The 27,238-nt window shown below is 42.9% G+C and overlaps 1 protein-coding gene across 13 annotated transcripts in view; it reads right to left on the reverse strand.

Annotated features, from left to right (window-relative positions):
- Positions 1-27,238, reverse strand: part of PHACTR1 (phosphatase and actin regulator 1) — a 536,379-nt gene that overhangs the window by 75,902 nt on the left and 433,239 nt on the right. For 8 of the 13 annotated variants that reach the window (XM_067006755.1, XM_067006759.1, XM_067006756.1 and 5 more), the window contains one exon: positions 4,655-4,822. In XM_067006755.1, coding sequence (XP_066862856.1) covers positions 4,655-4,822 — 168 coding nt within the window. Of the gene's footprint in view, positions 1-2,321; positions 2,529-4,654; positions 4,823-27,238 lie in introns of all 13 variants that reach the window. The other 5 variants (XM_067006750.1, XM_067006751.1, XM_067006752.1 and 2 more) reach the window with 1 other exon arrangement.

Genomic DNA, 27,238 nt, shown 5'->3' on the forward strand with positions numbered 1-27,238 from the left:
CCCACCACGTAGCTAACAAAATCACGTTGTGGAATATTTACTAACATGAGAACCAGTTCCTAAGTCATCACTGAGAGCAAAAAGCAGGTGATAAAAGAAAATGTACAGTAGTATTTGATTTTTATTAGATAAATGACAGATGGACAGTGGTTATGTCTTAGAGGGAGGCTTACAAGGGCTTTTCTTCCTTTGTGGTTTTCTATGCATTTAAATTTGGGGGCACTAAAGTGCTATTAATGTGTTGAACGGTCCCTTTAGTAGGAAATTTGCTCTTCTGAACTACAAACCCTGACTTGGATGGATGTGTACATTGATAGAGGAGCTTGACACAAACTTATATTTGAATTGGAACCTAATAAAACTCAGTGTCGGGGCTTCCCTAGTGGCGCAGTGGTTGAGAGTCCGCCTGCCGATGCAGGGGACGCGGGTTCGTGCCCCGGTCCGGGAAGATCCCACGTGCCGCGGAGCGGCTGGGCCCGTGAGCCATGGCCGCTGAGCCTGCGCGTCCGGAGCCTGTGCTCCGCAACGGGAGAGGCCACGGCAGTGAGAGGCCCGCGTAACGCCAAAAAAAACCAAAAAACAAAAAACAAAAACCTCAGTGTCATGTGAGAGACATCCTGCCACCATGGAAACAACATTCACTCAACTAGGAGTTGGGAAACACCGGGTCTAATTGTGGCTCTACTGCAGAATTCCTGCCAGCCCTGGAAAAAAGTCACTTGTTTTCTTGAGCCTCAGGTTTTTTGGTTTTTTGGTTTGTTGTTTGTTTGGGTTTTTTTTGTGGTACGCGGGTCTCTCACTGTTGCGGCCTCTCCCGTTGCGGAGCACAGGCTCCGAATGCACAGGCTCAGCGGCCATGGCTCACGGGCCCAGCCGCTCCGCGGCGTGTCGGATCTTCCCGGACTGGGGAACGAACCCGTGTCCCCTGCATCGGCAGGCGGACTCTCAACCACTGTGCCACCAGGGAAGCCCGAACGTCAGGTATTTAATGATAAAACAGGTGAATATTCTTTCATCCCCATCCCATCTTACAAAAGTATATAGAGATCAATTAGAGACTATTTATAAAAATAGCAAACATATTGTAAAAAAGGCTGTCGATCAGTATCAGGTGGGATTATTATCAGGGTTGGAGAAACACTCCTCTGAAATCTTGAATCTCTGATTACACCACAACCTTAAATCACAAAGTCATGACCGATTCGTGTGCTAATGTGCGGTGAAGAGCAATTTCACTAAATGCTCAATTTAATAACTGTGGGGGGGCTTCCCTGGTGGTGCAGTGGTTGAGAGTCCGCCTGCGGATGCAGGAGACGCGGGTTCGTGCCCTGGTCCGGGAGGATCCCACATGCCGCGGAGCGGCTGGGCCCGTGAGCCGTGGCCGCGGAGCCTGTGCGCCCGGAGCCTGTGCTCTGCAGCGGGAGAGGCCACAGCAGTGAGAGGCCCGCATACCACAAAAAAAAAAAAAATAAAAAATAAAAAAAAAAATAAAAAAAAAAAATAAAAAATAATAACTGTGGGTGCATTAGTTAAATAACACTTGGACAATGAAAATATAAAATCATTTCAGGTTATTACCAGATACTGAATATAGTCCCCTGTGCTATACAGTAAATCCTTGTCGTGTATCTCTTTTGTATATAGTAGTTTGTATCTGTTAATCCCGATTATAAACTGAAAGAAATATATAACTGAGTCACTTTGCTGTATATATGGAGCTAACACAATATTGTAAATCAACTATACTTCAATTTTAAAAAAGTTATTTTAGGACAACATTCCTCAGCTTGCTCTTCTCTAAAAGTTTTTCCCACAATACTCTGCAAATTACCATCTTTGCTTTTTTTTTTCCCTCTCCCCCAAAGAGAATAGCACAGACATAAATTTTAATAGAAGAAATACACTGGGCTTCAGATCAATTATTTAAAGACAAAAAATTTAAAGCTGTGGCAAACTCATCATGAAGGCAACAGGCGCTACTCTTTACCTCTGCAAAGATTTTGACGGTGAATCTAATTCACCTACACGGGCAAGTAATCTTTACTCAGCCACATAAATGCCAATGTCCATGTTTACAAATGCACACGACTGCAGCCTCTTAGCCTATGACTGGCAGGTGTACATCGCATGCTTCTGGACACGAACACACAAACCCAGGTCACGACGGCAGGTACCAAGACACACACAGAAACCCCCAAATGTCCCACAGAGCGACCTTGCCAAATTGGTGCATCGGGCCCCAGAGAAAAAGAAAAAGCACAAGCAAGGATCCCTTGAAGGGAAGGCACGGCTGCGGGTCCCCAGAAGACATCTTGACTCACCTGTTAAGTGGTTGGCAACCCTGGCAGTGGGTTTGGGAGGCAGGGCGGGGGGTTGCTTGAGGAGAGAGAGCTGCTTCACTGGGGTCTCCTCATGGTGTCCAGGGAAAGCAGCAGGTTTTTTGGGGGGCAGGAGCAGGACGGGTTTGGCTGAAGGCTCTTGGGGCAGGAGGACTCCAGACTCACTGGCAGAGGGGCTCTCTTCAGACACTGAGGGGACAACCACATGACACACAGCGACATTACACAAACGCAGTGCAGGGGCGGCCGGCGGAAGCCGGGGGGCACACAGGACAGGGCTAGCGACACAGCAGAGCACCGACTGCCCCAGGCCGTCGCAGTCGCGCGCGTTGTTCAAGAGGACGCCAGAGATCCAGTGAAGCCACGGTGAGGGTGAGGGAAGTAGGGGGAGGGAGAGACAGAAAACAGAGAGAGCTGGAAGGAGCAGGAGGGAGAAGAAGAAAGAGGACACTGCCTCAAACCATCCAAAGCTTCATGCCTTCAACCCTGGTGTGTATAATGCAAATCGTACGGGGGCTCCAAAAGGTGACTCCTGGGACCACGGCGACCACCAACGGATGGCAGGTGTAGTGGATCAAGGACCAGGAGCCCCCTCTGAACCAGATCAGCACCAAACGCTGGCATCTTCCTTTGGGCCTGTTTGCCCTTTGCTGGGAAGGAAGAGCGGAGGCATTCCGGGGTCTCGTTCTTGCCTGCTGGGTCTCCTTGTGTCCCTGCTCCCCGGGTCTGAGGACAGCCTAGAGGCTGACACTGGGCAGCTGATCCCCACATGCCCGGGGCAGCGGCTGCTCCTCTAGGTCTGGGGCCATCCGAGCTGGGCAGCAGCATCCTGGGGGTGCTCTGCAGTTTTAGGGGCACCTTCCTGCCCCTGCCAGCTCCGATACACCCGGATAAGGAGAAGGATGCTCCAAATCCACACCTTTTCATTTTCCACCTTCCTTGCTCCTGCACTCGCCAGAAGCGTGGTTTTCTGGTTTGGGTTTTGTCCATTTCTCATTGCTCTGCACCGGGCCTGCTTCCTCCTCTCCGCCATGGCGGGGGCGGGCGGAGGAGGGCGGGGCGGGCGGAGGAGGGCGGGGCGGGCGGAGGAGGGCGGGGCGACCAGGACCGGCTCCAGTTAACAGCTGTCCCGGGTGGTAGCACAGGCTCTCCTACCATGCTGGCAACCCGGCCAATGACAGAAGGAGACTCTACGACTTCCCTGGGATGACACATCTCACTACAGCAGTCACGTTCATCTGAGCCCAACATCACAAGGAAGGCTGGGAAGAAGTCTCAATTTACTGCTGTAGTTGGAACAGTCTCCCCAGCTTGGGGAGGGGGAAGGAAAAGCAACCCAGATGCATGTCCCCCCCCTCCCCATTCACTGCTACAGGAAGAAAGCCTCCCCTGCCCTCTTCCTTCTCCCTACGCTGGGTAGCAGTGTTTCCGGCAGTCAAAGCCCCGTACACAACCCTCAGGAGAGCTAGGTTCTCCCCTGTCTCAGTGCTGGACACACGGATGGAGCAGTGACTCGCTGGGGGGTCCCAAAGCGAAGCATGGCGCTGACTCTGAAACACCATCCTGATCGCCTCCCGTCCGAGTTCCGTGACGCAGACTTTGCACACGGTGTGGGGGAAGGCCGTGGCCTCTCTACCCAGACTCCGGATATTCCCAGAGGCCCCATCCCCCAGGCTTGTCTCCTGACAGCAAGGACCTCTCCTTACTGGCTGTCGGGAGGGCGCCATCTTCTGGCTAATGAGGACCACTGTGCAAACCCTCTGAGGGGGTGAGTATCGGCCACTCAGGGCTTTGGACCCAAGAGGGGGTGACAGATGGCATCAACATGACCTGTCAGCAGGATACCGGTAAACTGCAGACAATTAGCACATTAATTGATTTTATACAGTAAATGGGTACTCTTTACTAAATCGATATTACTATCAACTGGTATATTGGGATTAGGATTCAAAGGCACACCGGGGCCTTGTGACCAGGTGGACTTAGACTGGTACCCTCTACAGAAGCACAGGACTCTTTCGCTTTATCTTAACAGAAATGAGGGTTAGACAACAGACATTTTAGACCATCAAAACAAGACATATCTTCTTTCAAGAGATTAAGATCATAAAAATGTCTTTAAAGACTGTAGAAAAATAAATGGACACATCCTCCATATTTTTACACTCAGCATGTACTCACTGGTCACTTTCATCCCCATTTCCAGGAGATCCTTATGTTCAGGGTGGTTCAAAATAGAAGCCAAAGTCCAGCCAGGCTGAAGGCCCCTAACACCGCATGCTGGGGACCAGTTCCACGTCTACCGGGGGCATTACCTGTCCCATCCATGATGTCGGAAGGTTGGAGCACCTCGTATGAGCAGGGATCCCTGGGCATCAGGACTGGCTCCATCTCGGACAGGGCGGGCAGAGATAGCTGGCTGGAGCTCAGGGACTGCCCGTTTTCCAGGGAGTCATCTTCATTCGATATGGAGAGCTCCCCGTCTGTCAGAGTGAGGAGATCGCAGAGTTAGACCACGCCTGCCTTCCAGGCAAGGGTGACACTTACAGCCTGCTACCTGAGTCTAGATGCTTTTGAACAATCTGTATCAAGGCCGGTATGGAAAGTCTACACTTGTTCTTTTGCTTTTAAGGCATGTAACCACCAGGGCAACGATTTCCAGTGATCTTCAGCCATATGCCTGTTTTCTCTCCATTCTTCTAATTATCAACAGATGAATGGATAAAGAAGATATGGTACATATGTACAATGCAATATTACTCAAGCATAAAAAAGAATGAAATAATGCCATTTGCAGCAACATGGATGGACCTAGAGATTATCATACTAAGTGAAGTAAGCCAAACAGTGAAAGACAAATATGATACTGCTTATATGTGAAATCTAAAAAAAAAGATATGAATGAACTTATTTACAGAGACTCACAGACACAGAACACAAACTTATGGTTACCAAAGGGGAAAGGGGGTGGGGAGGGATAAATTAGAATTTACACATACACATACACACTACCATATATAAAGTAGATACAGACAACAGGACCTACTGTAGAGCACAGGGAACCAGTCTCAATATTTTGTAATAACCTATAAGGGAAAAGAATCTGAAAAAGAATATATATGTGTGTGTATATATATGTGTACATACATATATAAGAAGAATAGATGTGTGTGTGTATATACACACACGCACACAAACACACATATATATGTATAATTGAATTACTGTGCTGTACACACCTGAAACTAACATGATATTGTAAATCAACTATACTCCAAGTTTTAAAAATTTAAAAAATTGTAAAAATCATTATCTACCATATTTTCTATGTGTTCTTGAAATGAAAATGAAAGTAAAGTTTTCTTCATAATTTTTGAAAACTTGGAAAACCCGAGCAGGACTCAGAGATTGGAAAACCAGGACAGGAATTCCTACTTTGAAGAGCAAAGGGCTTCCAGCACTCACCAAGCACCAGGACATGGTACCCCAAGGCCCTAGGAAAAACTCACCCTGTCTTCTCTTTATCTCTGCTCACATCCAATTTCTCTAAATGTTTCGCAGGGTTCTAAGCTCCAGCTGAAGGGCTGCAGCAGCTCAAAGACTCTGGGAGGTGCCAGGATTCTTCCAGTGCCCACCAGTGATCCTGCCCCGCTGGGGTGCAGACTTTGATCTTGCTCAAAGCTCAGCAAGACGAGGGGCAGCTAGTTAACACCATGGTGGAGGATCAAAGGCTCCTGCACAATGGCCGTTTGTCAAATCAAAATTCCCCCACTGTGATTTCATCCTAGCCCAGGGGAGTCCTAGATAACTAGACATTAAAGTCAAATTAATTTTTAAAGAGGACTGAAAGCTATTCCAGTCAGATGAATAAATATCCAGATGAAAGACTCTAAGTTATGTTTCGGCAGAAGCACAGAAGCCAGCAAAGCAATTACCTTCCTTAAAATGGGAAGACGGATAATTTACTTGTAGAAATAAAACAGTAAAATGACTCCAAGGTTAATCATGGATAAATAATCCTTTCCTTTTGCTATGTTCCTCCCAAGGCTTTAATTCTGTACACAGTGATAATATGGCCGCAAAAGATTCCTCTGCCCCACCCCCTCTGCCCCCAATTAGAATTGGCCTGATGAAATATATGTTCAACAGAGCAATTTACAAACCAACAGGCTTTAGATAGCATATGGTTCAAGGACATATGATATTTGACCTGAATGTTTTTAAAACATAGAAAAAATATATATATAATGGACACCAAAAAATCATCTGAAGCAGACAATAGAAAGCACTGATGCTTGAAGATTGTGGGGTTTTTTCCCTTCTTTTCACTTGGCCTTTTTATGTGTCTCAAATGGTAATAGCAGTCACGATAACTGTGATTAACAATATGACTACTTCTTATTAATAAGAGAAGAGCAGTGCAGACTCTCAGGCCAATGCTATGGAAAGTACACAGCTGAACTGAGCGTACCCAGGATGGGAAGGGCTGTGGGTGTGAGCATCCCATAATGGATGGTCCCTGGTCCTCTTAATATGCTTTGGTTTAGCTTGTTCAAACTGACACCGTGGGAAGGAGCTCTACTTCAAATTCCCAGTTGGTGGAATAATGTTGTAGTTGCCATTAGGTTTAATACATCGCTGGGAAACCACTTTGATTTTTGATGTTTCCAAGTGTAGTAAAAGTCTTGGATAAGACAACCAGAGGAGGAAGGGGTTTCAGGGCTGTTGCTATGTTCTGCTTCTTTGGGGCAAGGATGTGATGGAATGATTGCTATATATTTTAACTGTTAAAAGTACCATAGATGCAATATTAGGGAAAAAAAGATACAACAGAAGTTGCATTACGTTAGATTCTATGAATCTCTGTTTCATCAAAACAGTTTGCTTAGTGCTAGAAGTTTTGGTAGTAACAGAGAAGCAATATTACTCACTCCTCTTGGGACGGATTAACTCTCAAAAAATTTAGCTCCCTATGGATTAAAAGTGCCTTTACTAAATCACAAAGGCTCAAACCGCTTGGGAGAGGAAACAGTCTTGCAAATTCCACTGTCATAATTTCTAAATACACATTTCCATTAAAAAAATGAAAATAGGAGAATGTGTATTACTATTTTAATGTCTAGTGACACATACCTAGATCTTGTGAAATTGCTTTTCTACAGGGCTTGTCAATTTACACAGCAGCAATATACAGACCACACAAATTTCTTAGCTTTTGGTCATTTCCTTAACATTTACATTGATAACCATGTTCTATCTATTGACCTACCTACTTACATACATATATGTATATACATATCTGGTAGAAATAAATTAAAACCATGCAATAGGTACAAATTTATTGTTAATATCATTTATGATTAACTAAGATGGGAAGTGACAAAACTGAAATCTGATTTGGATTCATATAACACGGAGATAAAATGATGCTGCTACTGTGAAGTAGCTGTTATTTTAAAATTCTGTGACATTTTCAAATATACACAAAAGTAGAAGCATTAATGTAATGGACTCTTTATACTCATCACCAAGCTAAGGAATTAGCTGGGGATTCCTAATGCTTGGTAATTCCAAGTTTGATTAATCTGAAGACTATTTATTTAATTGACATATAGTTGATTTACAGTGCTGTTAATTTCTACTGTACAGCCAAGTGATTCACTTTTACATATATATACATATTCTTTTACATATTCTTCTCCATTATGGTTTATCACAGGATACTGAATATAGTTCCCTGTGCTATGCAGTAGGACCTTGTTGTTTATCCATTCTATATAAAATAGTTTGCATCTCTATGACTGTTTAGGCTCTCCGTGTCTTTTTACTATTTGCCAGCTCTGTTTATCGGCATGATGAGAAAAACTGTTTCCCCCCCACCCCCAGGAAGAATTTAACCCTCCTGAATAAAATGAGTCTTATGGATTATTTGTACTTTCATCTATCTAGATCATCACCGTCTCTTGCTGTGATGAACGAGAAAGAGCTCACTGAGTATTGGAAATTATTTTGATGTTTTACATGATCTTCTAAAATTATCTGGAATAATGGTTTTCAAAATGGTGCAATTACCTCCAAGCATAAAACGTTTCCTACTAGAATTAATTAAGTGTGAATAGGAGGAAGGGAGAAGGCAGGAGACTAGATGGGTTAAGGCAATGGTTCTCAAACTCTAGTGGGCATCACAATTTCCTGGAGGGCAGTAAACAAGATTACTGGGCCTCGTCCCCAGAGTTTCTGACCCAGTAGGTTTGGGGATGGGACCGAGAACGTGCGTGTCTAATAACTTCTTGGGTGATGCCAAAGCTGCTTTTGCTGCTCAGGGTTCCACACTGAGAGAACCACTGGACTGGAGGTAAGGATCGGACAGGCAGGAGAACTTGGAATAGCAACAGTGCCTTTTCGTGATGAGGTTTAGGGCAGGGAACGTTGTTCACGTGGCTGACATGGAACCAAGATGGTTGGTTTAAATCTCAAAGAGAAAGCAGGAGGCTGTATTGTCTAACCATGGATTATGAACTTGTCACAAAGGACAATGGGACTGGAGAGAGCAATAGTGTGGAGAAGGAAAGTAAAATGTAAGCCAGATGCAGACATATCTAAAAAGGTAAAATCAGGTCACAGAACTGGTAGAGAAACGAATGCAGAAGTGAGTGCAGGTCAATGTCATGACTTCAATGAGGAGCGGTAGAAGCCAATGGATTAAGATAGAGAAATGGCCACAGCCACTGTCTTCTCTTTCTTGTGGGGCACAAGAAATGAAGACTCTGGTACAATCAGGCTACCACCAAATCAAGGAGAGTGAAGGGAAAGGTGAGAGTGAATGAATTCATTCAACTGACAAACACCTGTTGAGACCCGATTATTAACAACAGGGATCACATACCAGAAAATGCCAACCTTCAAAACTAGATTTGCTATTAGTTCCTTAGGATATACATGGAGAAACTACTGCTAGGTCTGCTGGCTCCAAACCCTGGAGCTGAACCACACCCTGCCCTGCCTCTCCTCCCACAAGCCAGGCATTGTGCTAAATGCTAAGGAGAAAACAGACATGCCTCGGGGAAAGAGTGGGCCAAGACATGATGCACAGAGACAGATAGGGAGGAATTCAGGCAAGTTAACTGGTGTGAGAGTTGAGAAAAAGAAGCAAGAGTGAGAAGTTAAGCCCTGAGAAATGGATGAAGAAAAATAAGAGGTGAAGGAAGGTGGAAGATGTGTGTGCTCAGAATAGATGGAGATCACGTAGAGGATCTTGTCTTGCATAAAGTTCTCTTAATGTTCTAAAAATACAGTCTACATAAAAGTTGTGTTCCAGGGGCTTCCCTGGTGGCGCAGTGGTTGAGAGTCCGCCTGCCGATGCAGGAGACACGGGTTCGTGCCCTGGTCCGGGAAGATCCCACATGCCGCGGAGCAACTAAGCCCGTGAGCCATGGCCGCTAGGCCTGCGCGTCCGGAGCCTGTGCTCCGCAATGGGAGAGGCCACAACAGTGAGAGGCCCGCATACCGCAAAAAAAAAAAAAAAAAAAAAAAAAAAAAAAAGTTGTGTTCCAGAGGATTGGCTCAAAAGATATATTTAAAAATATTGGTTTTGATCTAATTCAGTTTATTGAGGAATTACATCTACCTATAACTGGATGTCACCTTTGTGACTATATTCCAAAAGAGTTTTGTTTTGTTATTGTTATTTGTTTTGCTTTAGGAATACTCTCGGTTTTAGGGCGATTGTCATCAACTTCTGATCAATTAAATTTCTCAAAGCTTAAGGTTAACAAGTTGTTTTTTTTTTTTTTTCCTCATAAGTAGATGAATGTTGCCATGGGGAATGGGCAACAGGAATTCTTTCGGGTTCTCCTGGATACCTCCATTATAACAGTTTCTACTTTGTAAAAATTGCATGAAAGTTAGATATTTTGTTCTGAGAGAGCTCAGGGTTCATGGCCCTTTGGAGCTTAAGATAAAAGAGTCTCAATTTTAATTCTGAAAAGCAAAAATACTTTAATATAAACTTAAGCCTGTAATAAGAAAAAACAAATCTAACTCCATATTGGATCTGTTTCTTTTAACCTTTGTATTCCATTGCTTTTGCTACAAGTTAAGAATGTTGCCTAGCGCCTGAGATATACAGGAGAGCCCATTCTCAAGACTCTGACCTTTAAAGGTGTAACATGCTTCCAATCATAAAGAGATAAAAAGTTGCAGAACAGAGAACATCTGTCTTGGAGGTTTACAGGAACATTGTAATAGGATGTGGACCTATGTGGACAGCTGCAAGAACAAAGGATTCTGGCACCAAGAAGTATGCACCAACCAACTACACCCCCCTCCCCTTTGAGTAGGAAAGAAGCCTGAATTCTAATTTGGGGAAGACGTTCTTTGGGACACGAGTCCACCATCTTCTCAGTCTGCTGGCTTCCTAAATAAAGTTGCTATTCCTTGCCCTAACAACTCGTCTCTCAATTTACTGGCCTGTTGTACAGCAAGCAGTACAAGCTTGGACTCAGTAACAAGCTCACTACCAAATTTGATTTTCTAGGATATGCATTATGGTTTACATTAACGCCTGTGCTTAGAAGTGTATTTCTAGTTGGATAAGAATTGCTTACTTGATAAATAAAAGTTGAATATGAGTAGAAAGAATTGCTTTACCACTGTATATTGAATCATTATTGCAATAAATTTCACACAGGTACAAAAACTAAAACTTTAAAACTAGGATAGCAGATGGCAGAGAGCAGAAGCAAGAAGAACTACAATCCTGCAGCCTGTGGAACAATAACCACATTCACAGAAAGACAGACAAGATGAAAAGGCAGAGGGCTATGTACCAGATGAAGGAACAAGATAAAACACCAGAAAAACAACTAAATGGAGTGGAGATAGGCAAACTTCCAGAAAAAGAATTCAGAATAATGATAGTGAAGATGATCCAGGACCTCAGAAAAACAATGGAGGCAAAGATTGAGAAGATGCAAGAAATGTTTAACAAAGACCTAGAAGAATTAAAGAACAAACAACAGAGATGAACAATACAATAACTGAAATGAAAATTACACTAGAAGGAATCAATAGCAGAATAACTGAGGCAGAAGAACGGATATGTGACTTGGAAGACAGAATGGTGGAATTCACTGCTGCAGAACAGAATAAAGAAAAAAGAATGAAAAGAAGTGAAGACAGCCTAAGAGACCTATGGGACAACATTAAACGCAACAACATTCACATTATAGGGGTCCCAGAAGGAGAAGAGAGAGATAAAGGACCAGAGGAAAAAAAAATTTTTTTTTTAATGCGGGCCTCTCACTGTTGTGGTCTCTCCCATTGTGGAGCACAGGTTCTGGATGCGCTGGCTCAGAGACCATGGCTCACGGGCCCAGCCGCTCTGTGTCATGTGGGATCTTCCCAGACCGGCACACAAACCCATGTCCCCTATATCGGCAGGCGGACTCTCAACCACTGCGCCACCAGGGAAGCCCCCAGAGAAAATATTTGAAGAGATTATAGTTGAAAAGTTCCCTAACATGGGAAAGGAAATAGCCACCCAAGTGCAGGAAGGGCAGAGAGTCCCATACAGGATAAACCCAAGGAGAAACACGCCGAGACACATAGTAATCAAACTGGCAAAAATTAAAGACAAAGAAAAATTATTGAAAGCAGCAAGGGAAAAATGAAAAATAACATACAAGGGAACTCCCATAAGGTTAACAGCTGCTTTCTCAGCAGAAACTCTACAAGCCAGAAGGGAGTGGCACGATATACTTAAAGTAATGAAAGGGAAGAACCTACAACCAAGATTACTCTACCCAGCAAGGATCTCATTCAGAATCAGTGGAGAAATCAAAAGCTTTACAGACAAGCAAAAGCTAAGAGAATTCAGCATCACCAAACCAGCTCTAAAACAAATGCTAAAGGAACTTCTCTAAGTGGAAAACACAAGAGAAGAAAAGGATCTACAAAAACAAACCCCAAACAATTAAGAAAATGGTAATAGAAACATACATATCAATAATTACCTCAAACATGAATGGATTAAATGCTCCAACCAAAAGACACAGGCTTGCTGAATGGATAAAGAAACAAGACCCATATAGATGATGTCTACAAGATACCCACATCAGACCTAGGGACACATACAGACTGAAAGTGAGGGGATGGAAAAAGATATTCCATGCAAATGGAAATCAAAAGAAAGCTGGAGTAGCTATACTCCTATCAGATAAAATAGACTTTAAAATAAAGAATGTTATAAGAGCCAAGGAACGACAGTACATAATGATCAAGGGATCAATCCAAGAAGAAGATATAACAATTATAAATATATATGCACCCAACATAGGAGCACCTCAATACATAAGGCAACTGCTAACAGCTCTAAAAGAGGAAATTGACAGTAACACAATAATAGTGGGGGACTTCAACACCTCACTTACACCAATGGACAGATCATCTAAAATGAAAATAAATAAGGAAACAGAAGCTTTAAATGACACAGTAGACCAGATAGATTTAATTGATATTTATAGGACATTCCACCCAAAAACAACAGAATACACTTTCTTCTCAAGTGCGCATGGAACATTCTCCAGGATACATCACATCTTGGGCCACAAATCAAGCCTCAGTAAATTTTTAAAAAACTGAAATCATATCAAGCATCTTTTATGACCACAATGCTATGAGATTAGAAAGGAATTACAGGGAAAAAAAGGTAAAAAACACAAACACATGGAGGCTAAACAATACGTTACTAAATAACCAAGAGATCACTGAAGAAATCAAAGAGGAAATCAAAAATTACCTCGAGACAAATGACAATGAAAACATGATGATCCAAAACCTATAGGATACAGCAAAAGCAGTTCTAAGAGGGAAGTTTATAGCTATACAAGCCTACCTCAAGAAACAAGAAAAATCTCAAGTAAACAATCTAACCTTACACCTAAAGGAACTAGAAAAAGAAGAACAAACAAAACCCAAAGTTGGCAGGAGGAAAGAAATCATAAAGATCAGAGCACAAATAAATGAAATAGAAACAAAGAAAACAATAGCAAAGATCAATAAAACTAAAAGCTGGTTGTATGAGAAGATGAACAAAATTGATAAACCATTAGCCAAACTCATCAAGAAAAAGAGGGAGAGGACTCAAATCAATAAAATTAGAAATGAAAAAGGAGAAGTTACAATAGACACCGCAGAAATACAAAGCATCCTAAGAGACTACTACAAGCAACTCTATGCCAATAAAATGGACAACCTGGAAGAAACGGACAAATACTTAGAAAGGTATAACCTTCCAAGACTGAACCAGGAAGAAACAGAAAATCTGAAAAGACCAATCACAAGTAACGAAATTGAAACTGTGATTAACAATCTTTCAACAAAGAAAAGTCCAGGACCAGATGGCTTCACAGGTGAATTCTATGAAACATTCAGAGAAGAGCTAACACCCATCCTTCTCAAACTCTTCCAATAAACTGCAGAGGAAGGAACACTCCCAAACTCATTCTATGAGGCCACCTGACACCAAAACCAGACAAAGATACTATTAAAAAAAAAAAAATTACAGACCAATATCACTGATGAATATAGATGCAAAAATCCTCAACAAAATACTAGCGAACAGAATCCAACAACACATTAAAAGGATCATACACCATGATCAAGTGGGATTTATCCCAGGGATGCAAGGATTCTTCAATATATGCAAATCAATTAATGTGCTACACCTTATTAACAAATTGAAGAAGGAAAACCATATGATCATCTCACTAGATGCAGAAAAAGCTTCTGACAAAATTCAACACTCACTTATGATAAAAACTCTCCAGAAAGTGGGCATAGAGGGAACCTACCTCAACATAATAAAGGCCATATATGACAAACCCACAGCAAACATCATTCTCAATGGTGAAAAACTGAAAGCATTTCCTCTAAGATCAGGAACGAGACAAGGATGTCTACTCTCACCACTATTATTCAACATAGTTTTGAAAGTCCTAGCCATGGCAATCAGAGAAGAAAAAGAAATAAAAGGAATACAAATTGAAAAAGAAGTAAAAGTGTCACTGTTTGCAGATGACATGATACTATACATAGAGAATCCTAAAAATATCACCAGAAAACTACTAGAGCTAATCAATGAATTTGGTAAAGTTTCAGGATACAAAATTAATGCACAGAAATCTCTTGCATTCTTATACACTAATGATGAAAAATCTGAAAGAGAAATTATGGAAACACTCCCATTTACCATTGCAACAAAAAGAATAAAATACCTAGGAATGAACCTACCTAGGGAAACAAAAGACCTGTATGCAGAAAACTATAAGACACTGATGAAAGAAATTAAAGATAATACCAACAGATGGAGAGATATATCATGTTCTTGGATTGGAAGAATCAATATTGTGAAAATGACTATACTACCCAAAGCAATCTACAGATTCAATGCAATCCCTATCAAATTACCAATGGCATTTTTTATGGAAATAGAACAAATCATCTTAATATTTGTATGGAGACACAAAAGACCCCAAATAGCCAAAGCAGTCTTGAGGGAAAAAAATGGAGCTGGAGGAATCAGACTCCCTGACTTCAGACTATACTACAAAGCTACAGTAATCAAGACAATATGGTACTGGCAGAAAAACAGAAACAGAGATCAATGGAACAAGATAGAAATCCCAGAGATAAACCCACTCACCTATGGTCAACTCATCTGTGACAAAGGAGACAAAGATATACAATGGAGAAAAGACAGTCTCTTCAATAAGCGGTGCTGGGAAAACTGGACAGCTGCATGTAAAAGAATGAAATTAGAAAACTCCCTAACACCATACACAAAAATAAACTCAAAATGGATGAGAGACCTAAATGTAAGAGTGGACACTATAAAACTCTTATTGGAAAACATAGGAAGAACACTCTCTGACATAAATCACAGCAAGATCTTTTTTGATCCACCTGCTACAGTAATGGAAATAAAAACAAAAATAAACAAATGGGACCTAATGAAACTTCAAAGCTTTTGCATAGCAAAGGAAACCATAAACAAGATGAAAAGACAGCCCTCAGAATGGGAGAAAATATTTGCAAACGAATCAACGGACAAAGGATTAATCTCCAAAATATATAAACAGCTCATGCAGCTCAATATTAAAGAAACAAACAATCCAATCCAAAAATGGGCAGAAGACCTAAATAGACATTTCTCCAAAGAAGACATACAGATGGCCAAGAAGCACATGAAAAGCTGCTCAACATCACTAACTATTAGAGAAATGCAAATCAAAACTACAGTGAGGTATCACCTCATACCAGTTAGAATAGGCATCATCAGAAAATCTACAAATAACAAATGCTGGAGAGGGTGTGGAGAAAAGGGAACCTTCTTGCACTGTTAGTGGGAATGTAAATTGATACAGCCACTATGGAGAACAGTATGGAGGTTCCTTAAAAAACTAAAAATAGGATTACCATATGACCCAGCAATCCCACTACTGGGCATATACCCTGAGAAAAGAATAATTCAAAAAGACACATGCACCCCAACGTTCATTGCAGCTCTATTTACAATAGCCAGGACATGGAAGCAACCTAACTGCCCATCGACAGATGAATGGATAAAGAAGATGTGGTACATATATACAATGGAATATTACTCAGCCGTTAAAAGGAACGAAATTGAGCCATTTGTTGAGACATGGATGGATCTAGAGACTTTCATACAGAGGTAAGTTAAGTCAGAAAGAGAAAAACAAATATCGTATATTAATGAATGTATGTGGAACCTAGAAAAATGGTACCGATGAACCGGTTTGCAGGGCAGAAGTTGAGACACAGATGTAGAGAACAGACGTATGGACAGCAAAGGAAAAGCCGCAGGGGGGTGGGGATGGCGGTGTGCTGAATTGAGCGATTGGGATTGACATGTATACACTGATGTGTATAAAATTGATGACTAATAAGAACCTGTTGTATAAAAAACTAACCAAACAAAAAAATAACTAGGGTAAATTGTTTAAATAAATACATGTATATACATAGACAAGCATATATACTCACATACATATTTATTTATTTAGGTTGCATAAGAAGGAAGCCAGATGGATAGTTTTAACTTACTCATAAATGTTTACATTTTTAATTTGCAAAATAAAATGCTGTACACCCAATATAAGAAAAAAAAGGCAGCATAATGGGGAAATATGAACTAAACATAGCTAATAAAATAATGGCTATTCCCAGTATGCAGAGTATTTGTACAAATAAATAAAAATCAAGTCCCAGGTGCCACTTGTGAAATGCACAGCCTGGCTGGGAATGAAAGAAATGCAAGTGAAATGACCCTGTGGGTGATTCTGAACCCTTAAAATGTGCTTGAAACAGTGTCAAGTACAAAAGCAGGAATGGAGAACAAAATGTACATGTTGATTACAATGCCCTCAAGATGAAATATGCATGCAAGCTGGCAAAGTTCTGAAGTGAATTTGGCTTGATATGAGTAGAGCTTAATGATCATTAACTTTTTTTTTTCTTGTGGAGATGCTTACATATATAAGCAGATAAAACAAAAACTGGCATGCTGCGTTGTTAAGTTAAATGAAAACATAATAGTTTTGCTGGAGGGGAAAACCTTCCTCACTCCTCTGGTTTCTTGAGGAGGTATTTTCCCTGAGCCTGGCTTCCTACCCCTTCTCCACAGTTACCTCGTTGCTAGGATGCAACGTCTGCATGAAAGACTGTTGGTATACTTGTAGTAGAGAATAATGAAATGAAATCATGGTTACACTGATGCCTCCACTATAAAGAAAAATGATTATGTAAGTGAAGCACCATGTGAGAATTTTAGACTGAAAACATCGGGAAGTGTTCGCTATGCTGCATCTCTGTTGGTAACGCAAATGTGCAGAATTCACACATGCCGGCCTGTGAAAATTCAAACACGTTTTAATTGACTGGCGATCACCAATGGCTATAATTAAAGCAAAATCAAAAAGTGAAGCTAGCTGTTAAAGCAAACCATCATCTTTGTGAGGACATGGAAGAAGAGCCCTAATGCCAGTGTTTGCTAATTGGTTTTTTCCCTTTGAGACAAGAGCTGCTGTTGTAGCTTCCCAGACATGCTCTTGGACCAAAAAGGGCATCTCCACCGAGTGGCCGAAGGTGTTTTCCCAAGAAGTGTCACTCTGGTGATGGTGAGCTACGAAGCAAAGACTACATTCAATGTCTGTTGTTTTGTGTTTGTTTGTGGGTTTTTTTTTGCGGTACACGGGCCTCTCACTGCTGTGGCCTCTCCCGTTGCGGAGCACAGGCTCTGGACGCGCAGGCTCAGCGGCCACGGCTCACGGGCCCAGCCGCTCCGCAGCACGTGGGATCTTCCAGGACCGGGGCACAACCCGCGTCCCCTGCATCGGTAGGCGGACTCTCAACCACTGCGCCACCAGGGAAGCCCTGTGTTTTATTGTTTTTTTTTTTTTTGACACTGATATACTTCTTCCATTAGAGTACAAAAAAATTCACCCATTAAGGGGGCACAGCCATTGTTTTGTAACCCACAGAGGTGTCATTTTTGCAACAATATACAGAGTTTTGAAAAGCTTCTGTTAATCCCAATGACCTTTTAAATCACCGCACTCAAAGCCACTAGCTTCTCGCATTGTCAGCGAAATGATGTGTGGAGCAACAGTTAGCTAAGAAATAATTATCTAAGGATTTCATTGAAAGATTAAAAGCTTTGAATCTAAGAAGTTGGAAATGGCTCCCTGGCCACTGGAAGTATTTTCTTCAGTTTGCCTGAGTTCAGGGAGTTGATGTCATTAAACTAAATGGTGCTACAGATATCACTGTGTAGAATTTTAAACATACATTGAAAGCCATGCATTCCTAGTAACACTGCATATTTACTACTTAATGTATTTGAATCTTGAGCATTTAAAAAGACAGACTGAGAGTCTTATTTGCAAAAACAAAAACTACAGTGCGTCTGTGTCTCTTCTGGTGCATTTTCTTTCCGAATGAGGAAAAGTCATTATAAGTGTGTGTCTGTGTGTCTAAAAGTATCTCTGTGCCACTTAGGATTTAGGGCAGACACTGCAGGATTCTGTAGGATCACTGAGCCTATATTTCCGGAATCCGTAAATTATCTTCCAGTTTATTTTTCATGTCTGTTTGCAGCCAGGTGTCTTTGGATTATTCTGACCAGTTTACACGGAAGAACATGAGCGAAGTTCCTTTGTGTCTGACACAGGCACTTTGGCAACTCAGAGAAACCTTCTGAACCTAATACCTTGAAAATCTATGCAAGATGGATTTCAATCTCAGAATGTAATCAATTCTGTGATACTCTGATTGGATGATTTTAAACACAGAATGGAATGGTACATGTTTTTCTGCTTGGGGAATCACCTTACTTTTGTTTTTAATAGTTGCTATTGTTCTGGATTTGATATCCTATTTCGATGTTAATAATATTTCCCTTCTTGTTCAGAGGCCTTTGCCTAAAACCCTTAAGTATGTGAGTTGCAGTGACTTCCTATCACAAAAGTGGTATTAACCTCGGGTAGCTTGTTTTAGTGGCACTTCCCTGTGGCTGTACCCTGCTGGATTTACCAGCATTTTCTGCCTTTTGCTGGACCTCATGGTCAGCAAACCACAGCTCATGTGAATTCTCAGCTGCTTCCTCGATCACAAACACCTCATCCTATCAAACTGTGGTGTCCGTTTCCCAGAGGTGTTTCTTTCATCTTTCTGGGTACAGTTATACCTCTTCACCAGTCTTCACGCCAAGCCCGTCGGTTCTTACATCATCTATCCTGATGAAGTATGATGGTTCTGACCACATTTCCAAATAATTACTCTTGTCTCCAAGGTTTGTAGCTGAAAGAGGATTTACCATCTTGCTATTCCTGGGCATTTTGATATCAAAAATGCAACTAGGGCACACACTGAATATAAAATGAATGCAATGAGACACAGTTTCTCTCCGATGAGAGTGTGAATCTCACAGAATCATACATCGCTGTGCAAGGGGCCCTTCAGAGTTAACAGGGAATCCAAGATTTTCTAAGAAAACTTTAATGGCTAGAGTTGGAGAAGGAAAGTGATGGGGGCTGGCCGTTGCAAAATTTAAGCAGCTCTGTTTCTTTAGCTGAGCTCTCCAAGAGTGTACCCACTTGCCACGTACAGCTACTGTTTTAGTTAAAATAAAATTTAAAATGCAGTTCCTCAGTCAGACCAGCCACATCTGAAGTGCTCAACAACCGCCTGTGGCTGATGGCTGCTGCACTGGCTGGCAAGGATGACGGAACATCCCTGTTATTGCTGAAAATTCTACGGGACAGCACTGCTCAAGACAGACTTAAAAATCACAATAATGGGCCTATGAATATGCAAAAGTGAACCCGTTTCTGGAACTGGGAGATAAAACTGGCATTGCTAAACTGGTCCACATCACAAGGAATGGTCAGTTCAGTGGATACTGTTTCCTTTAGAGAAGCTGCAGTGGCGTGAAGGCCGCAGCACAGGGAGGAAAGATGTGCTCCCGGGCACGTGTGCATGTCGGGGCCCCGACACCAGCAACACGCTACGGAGGTGGGCGTGGCCTTCCGAGAAGTCCAGAAGCCTCAGGACAGAATCTCAGCTCTGCCACTTGGAGGCAGGGAGAGTCTAGGCTTGGGTGCAGGGGAACTGGGAAGGGGAGACGGGCATCTAAGAAGAGCAGAGGTGCAGTCCAGGTCACATGTCTGGTGGAGACCACTGCTGACATTTACTGAGCACGTACTCTGGGCAGGCAACGGTCTAAAAGCCCAGACTGAATGGTGTCCCTTGATCCTCCAACAACCCTATGAGAAGATAAGCAAAGGCAGAATGGAGTTGAAGAGTATGCATCCATGGGTGTAGCCAGAGACTCTAGGAGGACCAGCTTGCTTGGTAACAGGCTGTTTTCAATCAAGCAGGCTGGGGGCTGGGAGTAGTGAGAGAGGATCAAAGGAAAGCATGGCTTTGCCGGTTGGAGCAGAGTAAGATCCCGGGGTTACGTTCAAACAAAAAGCAGAGTCCAGGGAGATAAGAGGCTGCCCTGTACCTTCTACAGACAGAAGATGAGGGAGCTAGGGCCAGAATCCTGGGCTTGGGGCTGCTAGGAGAGTTCGGTTGTTTTTATAGATATTTACATGGCGTTAAGGCTTGAATGCCCTCCCCCCGCCCCGCTGACTTATTTGACTTTATCTGAGTCCTAGGCAAACGTATGAAGTCAGGAAAAATTTTTTTAAGTACGACTAGCTTTCCTTTTATTAGCTATTACCTGCCAGAGTTTGGCTTGCCTTCTCATTACAAACAGCAGTGCAGGTCAGTGGCTGTGGAATCAAGCGTCAGACGTGGGCAGGGATGCTCACCACGCCTGAGGTACCCTGCCCTGCCCTGATTTCACCAGCAGGGTCCAGGACAGGCAGCCGGAAGGGTGATGCCATGGTGGGTCTTCCCGGGACAACTCACACTAGGTGGCAGCTCTCAGGAGCTGACTGTACCCGCAACACTTTGGTTTACGGAAACATCTGTCAAAATTAGGGAAAAAGATATCCAGGGGTTATCTCTAAAAATTCTGGTCAATGAGAAATGAGGGTAATTCTGGAGAAGCTTTGGGGCAAGGTTTTCTTGCTCTTAGAAAGAGAGACCAAGAAGAGGGATATCCCTCTCTCTCCCGTCTGGATGTTGTATCTGCATGTAATGCTGGAACTACTGCAGCCATCTTGTTACCATGAGGGGTGATAGCCTGAGAATGGCATCCCTTCGCCATGTTACTGAGCTGATGAAATTCACCAACTCTGGAGCTGCCCTATCACTGGATTTTATGACGTGAGATTCATTCATTCACTCACTCACTCACTGATTCAAGAAAAATTAATAAGCGCTGACAAATACCAAGCATTGCTCAAGGCATCTGGGATACACTAATAGCAGGGGTCCCCAACCTCCGGGATCTAGTGCCTGATGACTTGAGGTGGATCTGACATAATAATAATAATACAAATAAAGTGCACAATAAATGTAATGCACTTGAATCATCCTGAAACCTTCCCCCTTCCCCCAGGTCCGTGGAAAAATTGTCTTCCACGAAACCGGTCCCTGGTGCCAAAAAGGTTGGGGGCCGCTGCAGAGGACAAAACACAGGAAGATCATTGGTCTAACTTTGCTTACTGCTGCAGCCTCCTCGAGTTAAGTCTTTAGTTACCTGAAACTATAGGCCTTTTAACTTACACCCTGCCGCCTGCACACTGGCTTCACAGGTAACTAAAGAGCCTGTAATTAAACAGCATAAAAATAATCAAAAGGACACTTCCTATCTTGTTTGATGTGTCTGTATTTGACACTGGGTAATTTTTTCCACACTATGCCACTGTCTCTGGACTTCCAGAATGCTACACATTTCTGGTTTACTTCCTATTTTTCTGTCCACTGCTCAGTTTTTGAGGGTTTTCTTATTCCCAGATCTTTTTTTTTTTTTAACTTCCAGATCACTCAATGCTGGGGTGCCAAGGTGTTTTCTATCAGGGCCACTTATTTTCTCATTTTACATCTTCTTTGAGGAATATCATCAATCTATATGACTTCATGACCATTTACACATGCACCATTCCAAACCTGCATCTCCAACCCAGATCTCCCTCTTGAGTTTCAAATCTGTACATTTAGTACTCTGCTTAGCCATTTGGATATCTCAAACTCAATGTGGTCAAACCATCGCGATATTCTGTGCTCTGTAATTGCTTCTCTTAGGTCTCCAGCTCAGGGGGACCTGTACCCGTCCCCCGTATCTGTCCACCAAGTCTCCAAGCCACAATCCTGAATGTCAGCCGTGCCTTCACCCGCCCCTTCACTCCCCAAATCTAAGCAGTCACAGGCCCTCCTGACTCTATCTCCTACAGTTCTCCAGTCTCTCCTCTCCCCTTCCCCCCATTCCTACTACCCTCATTCCTGCCATTTACCATCACATCATATGAATCCCAGCAACAGCCCACCAACTGGTCTCCCTGACTGATGCCTGGTGTCCCTCCAAGTCCTTCTCTCCCACGGCAGTGATAAGGCTGCAAGTCCGATGGTGCAAAAAGCCCTTCCAGAGCCCCTCCTCACTGCTCTCAGGACAAAGAATAAGCAACTAATATCATATTCCTGCCTGCAAGATCTGCCCTGACCCCCCCTCACCATATACACGTGCCGGACCCCTTCTAGCTTTCATTATCCCCGACTTGGTGCCTGCCCACGTGCGAGTCCTTCCACTTCTACCATTTCCCCAACCCATCCCACCTTCTCCAGGATAATTCTCAGCATCCTTCAGGTTTCCTCGAAGACACCGCTGCTTCCAAGATGCCTTCTCCCTGAGTCTCCAGGCCTGATGGATGACGCTTCCATGCACCCCCAAACATCCTGTACTTTCCTCATCATAACTGCCAAGCACCTGAACCCATTACGGGACCGTAAGTGCTGTTAGGGGAGCCCACCTTGACCCTCCTAGCATTCCTGGCGTCCAGAACGACGCCTGCAACGTAACGGGTATTCAACAAACACGCAAGAGACAAATACTTTTGCCGGTGGACACTTGCTCACCTATATAATAATAACTTCATTCATTTTTTGGCTTGGGATAGTGATTTTCTGAAAGAACACTGTTGCTTAAGAGAATGTGGACCACAGTGTCTCTTTATTCGTTTTCATTTCATCGGCTTTCCAGTTACCCCACTAGGGCAATCCACTGCATTAGGCTCTGAGACGCTACATAAATGATTCTATGTCGCCGAGGCTGAAAGTAAACACTCTTTTCATTTTCACACGGTTACTCCAAATCGCAGCTTCCAGAAGATGCCATTTCTAGGTGAGACATGAGAAACAGCTAAAGACGTGACAAAATAACAATGTCCGTTAAAGGCTGTGAAAAGCATTTCCCATAAACTTCAAGACTTTGTCTACACAACTGGGACACCAGATAAACAACGAGACTTAAAAGGCTCAAGTCTAAGAATTCGGCTCCTCTAATACAGGGGAGAATTGTTATTTTTATTTTTAAAAGATGATGACCTTTTAATTTAAATACCAGGCTTTTTTCTCATGAAAGCCCGAGAAGGGGGGAGATGTAGCCTCTGCATAAGAGAGTCGTCCATTTCAGGGAGCTTCTGTTTGTGTTGATAATTTAAAATAACACCTTCCAAAACATTGCTCTAACTCGATGAAGGAAAAAAGCACACCTCAGTGCACTTTATTATTTGCTGTGAAATGTTATCGCTAATTCCCAGCACACAGTGAAAAGGGAAGTTGCTCATTTGCACACAGTCAGTTCTGTTCTTCCGTGGCCCCTGGTCTTTCTCCTCCGGTGGGGTTATAGCTCTACCCCCACCCCCAGGTCTTGGTGTGACTGCAGTCAGCAGCCACCTTGTGACCAGGGGAGCTGCAGCGGCCTCAACTACATCCCTGCAGGTGGCCACACCTCCCAGCTCTCTGCCCCCATCTGGGGTGTGGCGGTGTGTAATATACAGTAGCGACAGCGTGTCATTCCACGCAGAGAGATGGTCTCCTTTCCCTCTTCTTCCCTCCTGAGAAGTGATATATCCACTCATGTGAATTAAACACACCCATACTGTTCAAAGCACGTGACAGGACTGACTGAAAAATACAGAACAATCGCCATTCTTATCCCTAACGTTCTTTATATACAACATCATGCTTATTTGTAGAGATAATTTGCAATAACCACTAACAGCGTTATTTATTAACATCCTCTGATGACCAATAGGCAATATACTACAAAGGTTTTTTTGTGTTCCTATAAATTCCAAAACAAAGGACAGAAGGTCTCAGCAGGGGTTTTCAGAGTCCACACTCGCTGGCCGTGAACCCTTAGGCAAGTCTGTAAGCTCGCTGGGTTGCAGTTGCTTCTACTCTACTTTGGAAAAATAACAGAAGCCAGGTCAGGTGACCTCTTGAGATCCTTGCTAAGCCTGAGAAATATCATCACGATTTCACTAATGGCCGAACAGTCCACTGTTTTCAGGATATTTTTCTCCGTAACACTTAAAAACCACTGTTTATAAGTAGAGTATTTGGCATCCATATACATGAATATACACCCGATATAATACTGCCTATTTAAATAACGGGCAATAACGTTTCATGAACCACACAAATGAATCAGCAAGAGGGATCAGGGTTCTAATGCTCTGGATTTTGCCACCACCGGTGTACGGACCAAGTCGTGTGTACATGCAGATAGCCTCAGGCTGGCATTTGTTGTTTATCAATAAAGGACATAGTGCTCCTGTAGGCAGTCGGATGCCACAACATCCGTGAACAAACCAGAGAGAGATCCTGCCCTGCCTGGTGGAGCTCACATTTCAGTGAGGAGAGACCGATGAGAAAAAGGCTAATACAACACATAGGTAATTTATACATTGCAGGTGATAAGAGATAGAGGGAAAAAAAGAGAGAAAGAAAGAAAGAACACAGTAGAGCAGGGTCGGGGGATTACAGACCTATGGAAGGAGGTGACAATTTAAAATCTGGAGGTCCCAGCGAAGCTTCGTTGAGAAGTTGGAATCCGAGCAAAGACTTGAAAAAGGAGTGAACCACGTGGATGGGTATCTGGGGTAAGAGGGTCCTAGGAAGAGAGTGGAGCCAATGCCAATGTCAGGGGCTGGAAAGCAGGGTTGGCAAGATGCCACAGAGAGGACGTTATGAGGAAGTACCGCCAGGGAGTTGAAGCAAACTTAGGGGTGGGAGGGCAGATCGTGGAGGGCTCCGTAGGCTGTCGGAGGGGCTTGAAACTTCTCTGAGTGAAGTGGGGAGCCACTGTAGGCTCTGAACGGGGGTGTGTGTTGTGCTCTGATTTACAGAGAACTGAGGGAGAGGCAAGTGCAATACAGAGGCTTTAATTTAAAAGAAACATACTGAGTCAATTTAAGGAACTTAAGGGCTCACGAATTAGGTTACAGGCTGTTTAGAAGTAGTAGTAGGACCAATGCTCCTGTTTCAGCCACCCAATCACTGCATTTAGGTCTCTGTGAAAATATCACCTCCTCCAGAGGTCCTCCAGGATTGCATTTATATAAAATCATGGCTCCCCCTCTGAATGTATCTCCTTACCCTGCTGCTTTATCTTCGTAGTGCTCATCACTCCTTGGCAATATATCATAGGCTTATTTAATTATTTCCTATGTCCTTTAGTAGAATGTAAACTCTGAGAAGGTGAGAAACTTGTTTTTTTGGTTATCACTGTAGCTCGACACCTAGAGCACCTGGCTCAGAGGGGGGATCCAGTACCAATTTGTTGAATGAATGAATAAATGTTCCAGGAGTCTAGGAGAACCCTTAAGTTCTAATTCAAAAAAACAGACTACGGAACTGGGGACTAATAGTTAAAAATAAGCTGTCTACAAAATTATAGACCATTTTCCATCAGTAGTTGGTTTCACATTTTTACTCTTTAGAGTGATGATGGTTCACTGCAATGTTTCATTGTGTTTTTCACGAAATTGCTATATTCATATTGTGGAAAATATGGAAAATGGGAGAAAAAGAATTTCAAATTTTATGTTCCTCTACATCGTGATTAACAATTTAAAGTCTTCTTTGTAGCTTTTAAAGTTTGCTGCATTTTTACATGGCCTTGATATATCCAGAGATCAAACGATTTTCTCTGATCTTTAAAGTTTTATCTAAACTTTCTTCTGAACTTTATTTTTTTCTATAAATTTATTTACTTATTTATTTATTTTTATTTTTGGCTGCGTTGGGTCTTCGTTGCTGTGCCCAGGCTTTCTCTAGTTGCGGTGAGCGGGGGCTACTCTTCGTTGCGGTGCACGGGCTTCTCGTTGCGGTGGCTTCTCTTGTTGTGGAGCATGGGCTCTAGGTGTGCGCGCTTCAGTAGTTGCAGTGCGTGGGCTCAGTAGTTGTGGCTCACGGGCCCCAGAGCACAGGCTCAGTAGTTGTGGTGCACGGGCTTACTTGCTCCACGGCATGTGGGATCTTCCCCGACCAGGGCTCGAACCCGTGGTCCCCTGCATTGGCAGGCGGATTCTTAACCACCGTGCCACCAGGGAAGTCCTCTTCTGAACTTTAAATGCATACGATTGTATATGGAAACCAATAAAAACATACAAGCCATCCAGTAACTTAACCTCTTTACATCTACATTCCATTAAATGAAGGATTCCCGAACTAGTTTCTAGAGGTACTGAGAAAATTTCCCCTCTTCAATCCAAGCTCTCATTTTGCCTGATTTAAATTTATTGACTAGTTTGGGATTTTAAACTGCTAAGAAAAACATAAAGAATTTCGAGGAGAACCGTCAGAATAATAAAACCTCATTCGTTCTAAGTCCGCCATGCCCAGTTACAAATCTCATATCCCTACAGTTTATCTTAATAGTTTCTACAAACAAGTATGGCATTATTAAGCAAAGTCAATAACATAAAGAGTTGGAAGAGAAAAGCCCACCTACTAAAGGAAAACTGCTTCCCACCACCTTAGCAAGATCACATACAAAACAGTAGAACTGCAGCATGAACAGGGGCTGGTCCTCGTGGATGGGCTGACGGACACAGTAATTGCAAATCAGGGACCGTGTTACAAACTACAAATGACATCTCTGGTGGAAACTGTTTTGCTGCCAGGTGACCAGACTTACGGGTGCAAAATGAGGGCTGAACAGCCAGGCAATGTGGAAGGACTGCTGAAAATCTACGAAATTTATCTTCGAAACCAACAACTTGGAAAATGATGAAAGGCTCTTTGCCTCTTGCTGTTCACTCAGGATGTGGCAATAAAAGTCTGTTTTACGCACTAGAATCCCAGACACAGCAAGTTGAATGATGCTGTAGAAAGGGGAAGGATGAATGACAGGAAAATGACGT

This window comes from Kogia breviceps, chromosome 10 (assembly GCF_026419965.1).
Source record: "Kogia breviceps isolate mKogBre1 chromosome 10, mKogBre1 haplotype 1, whole genome shotgun sequence".
Lineage (NCBI taxonomy): Eukaryota > Metazoa > Chordata > Mammalia > Artiodactyla > Physeteridae > Kogia > Kogia breviceps.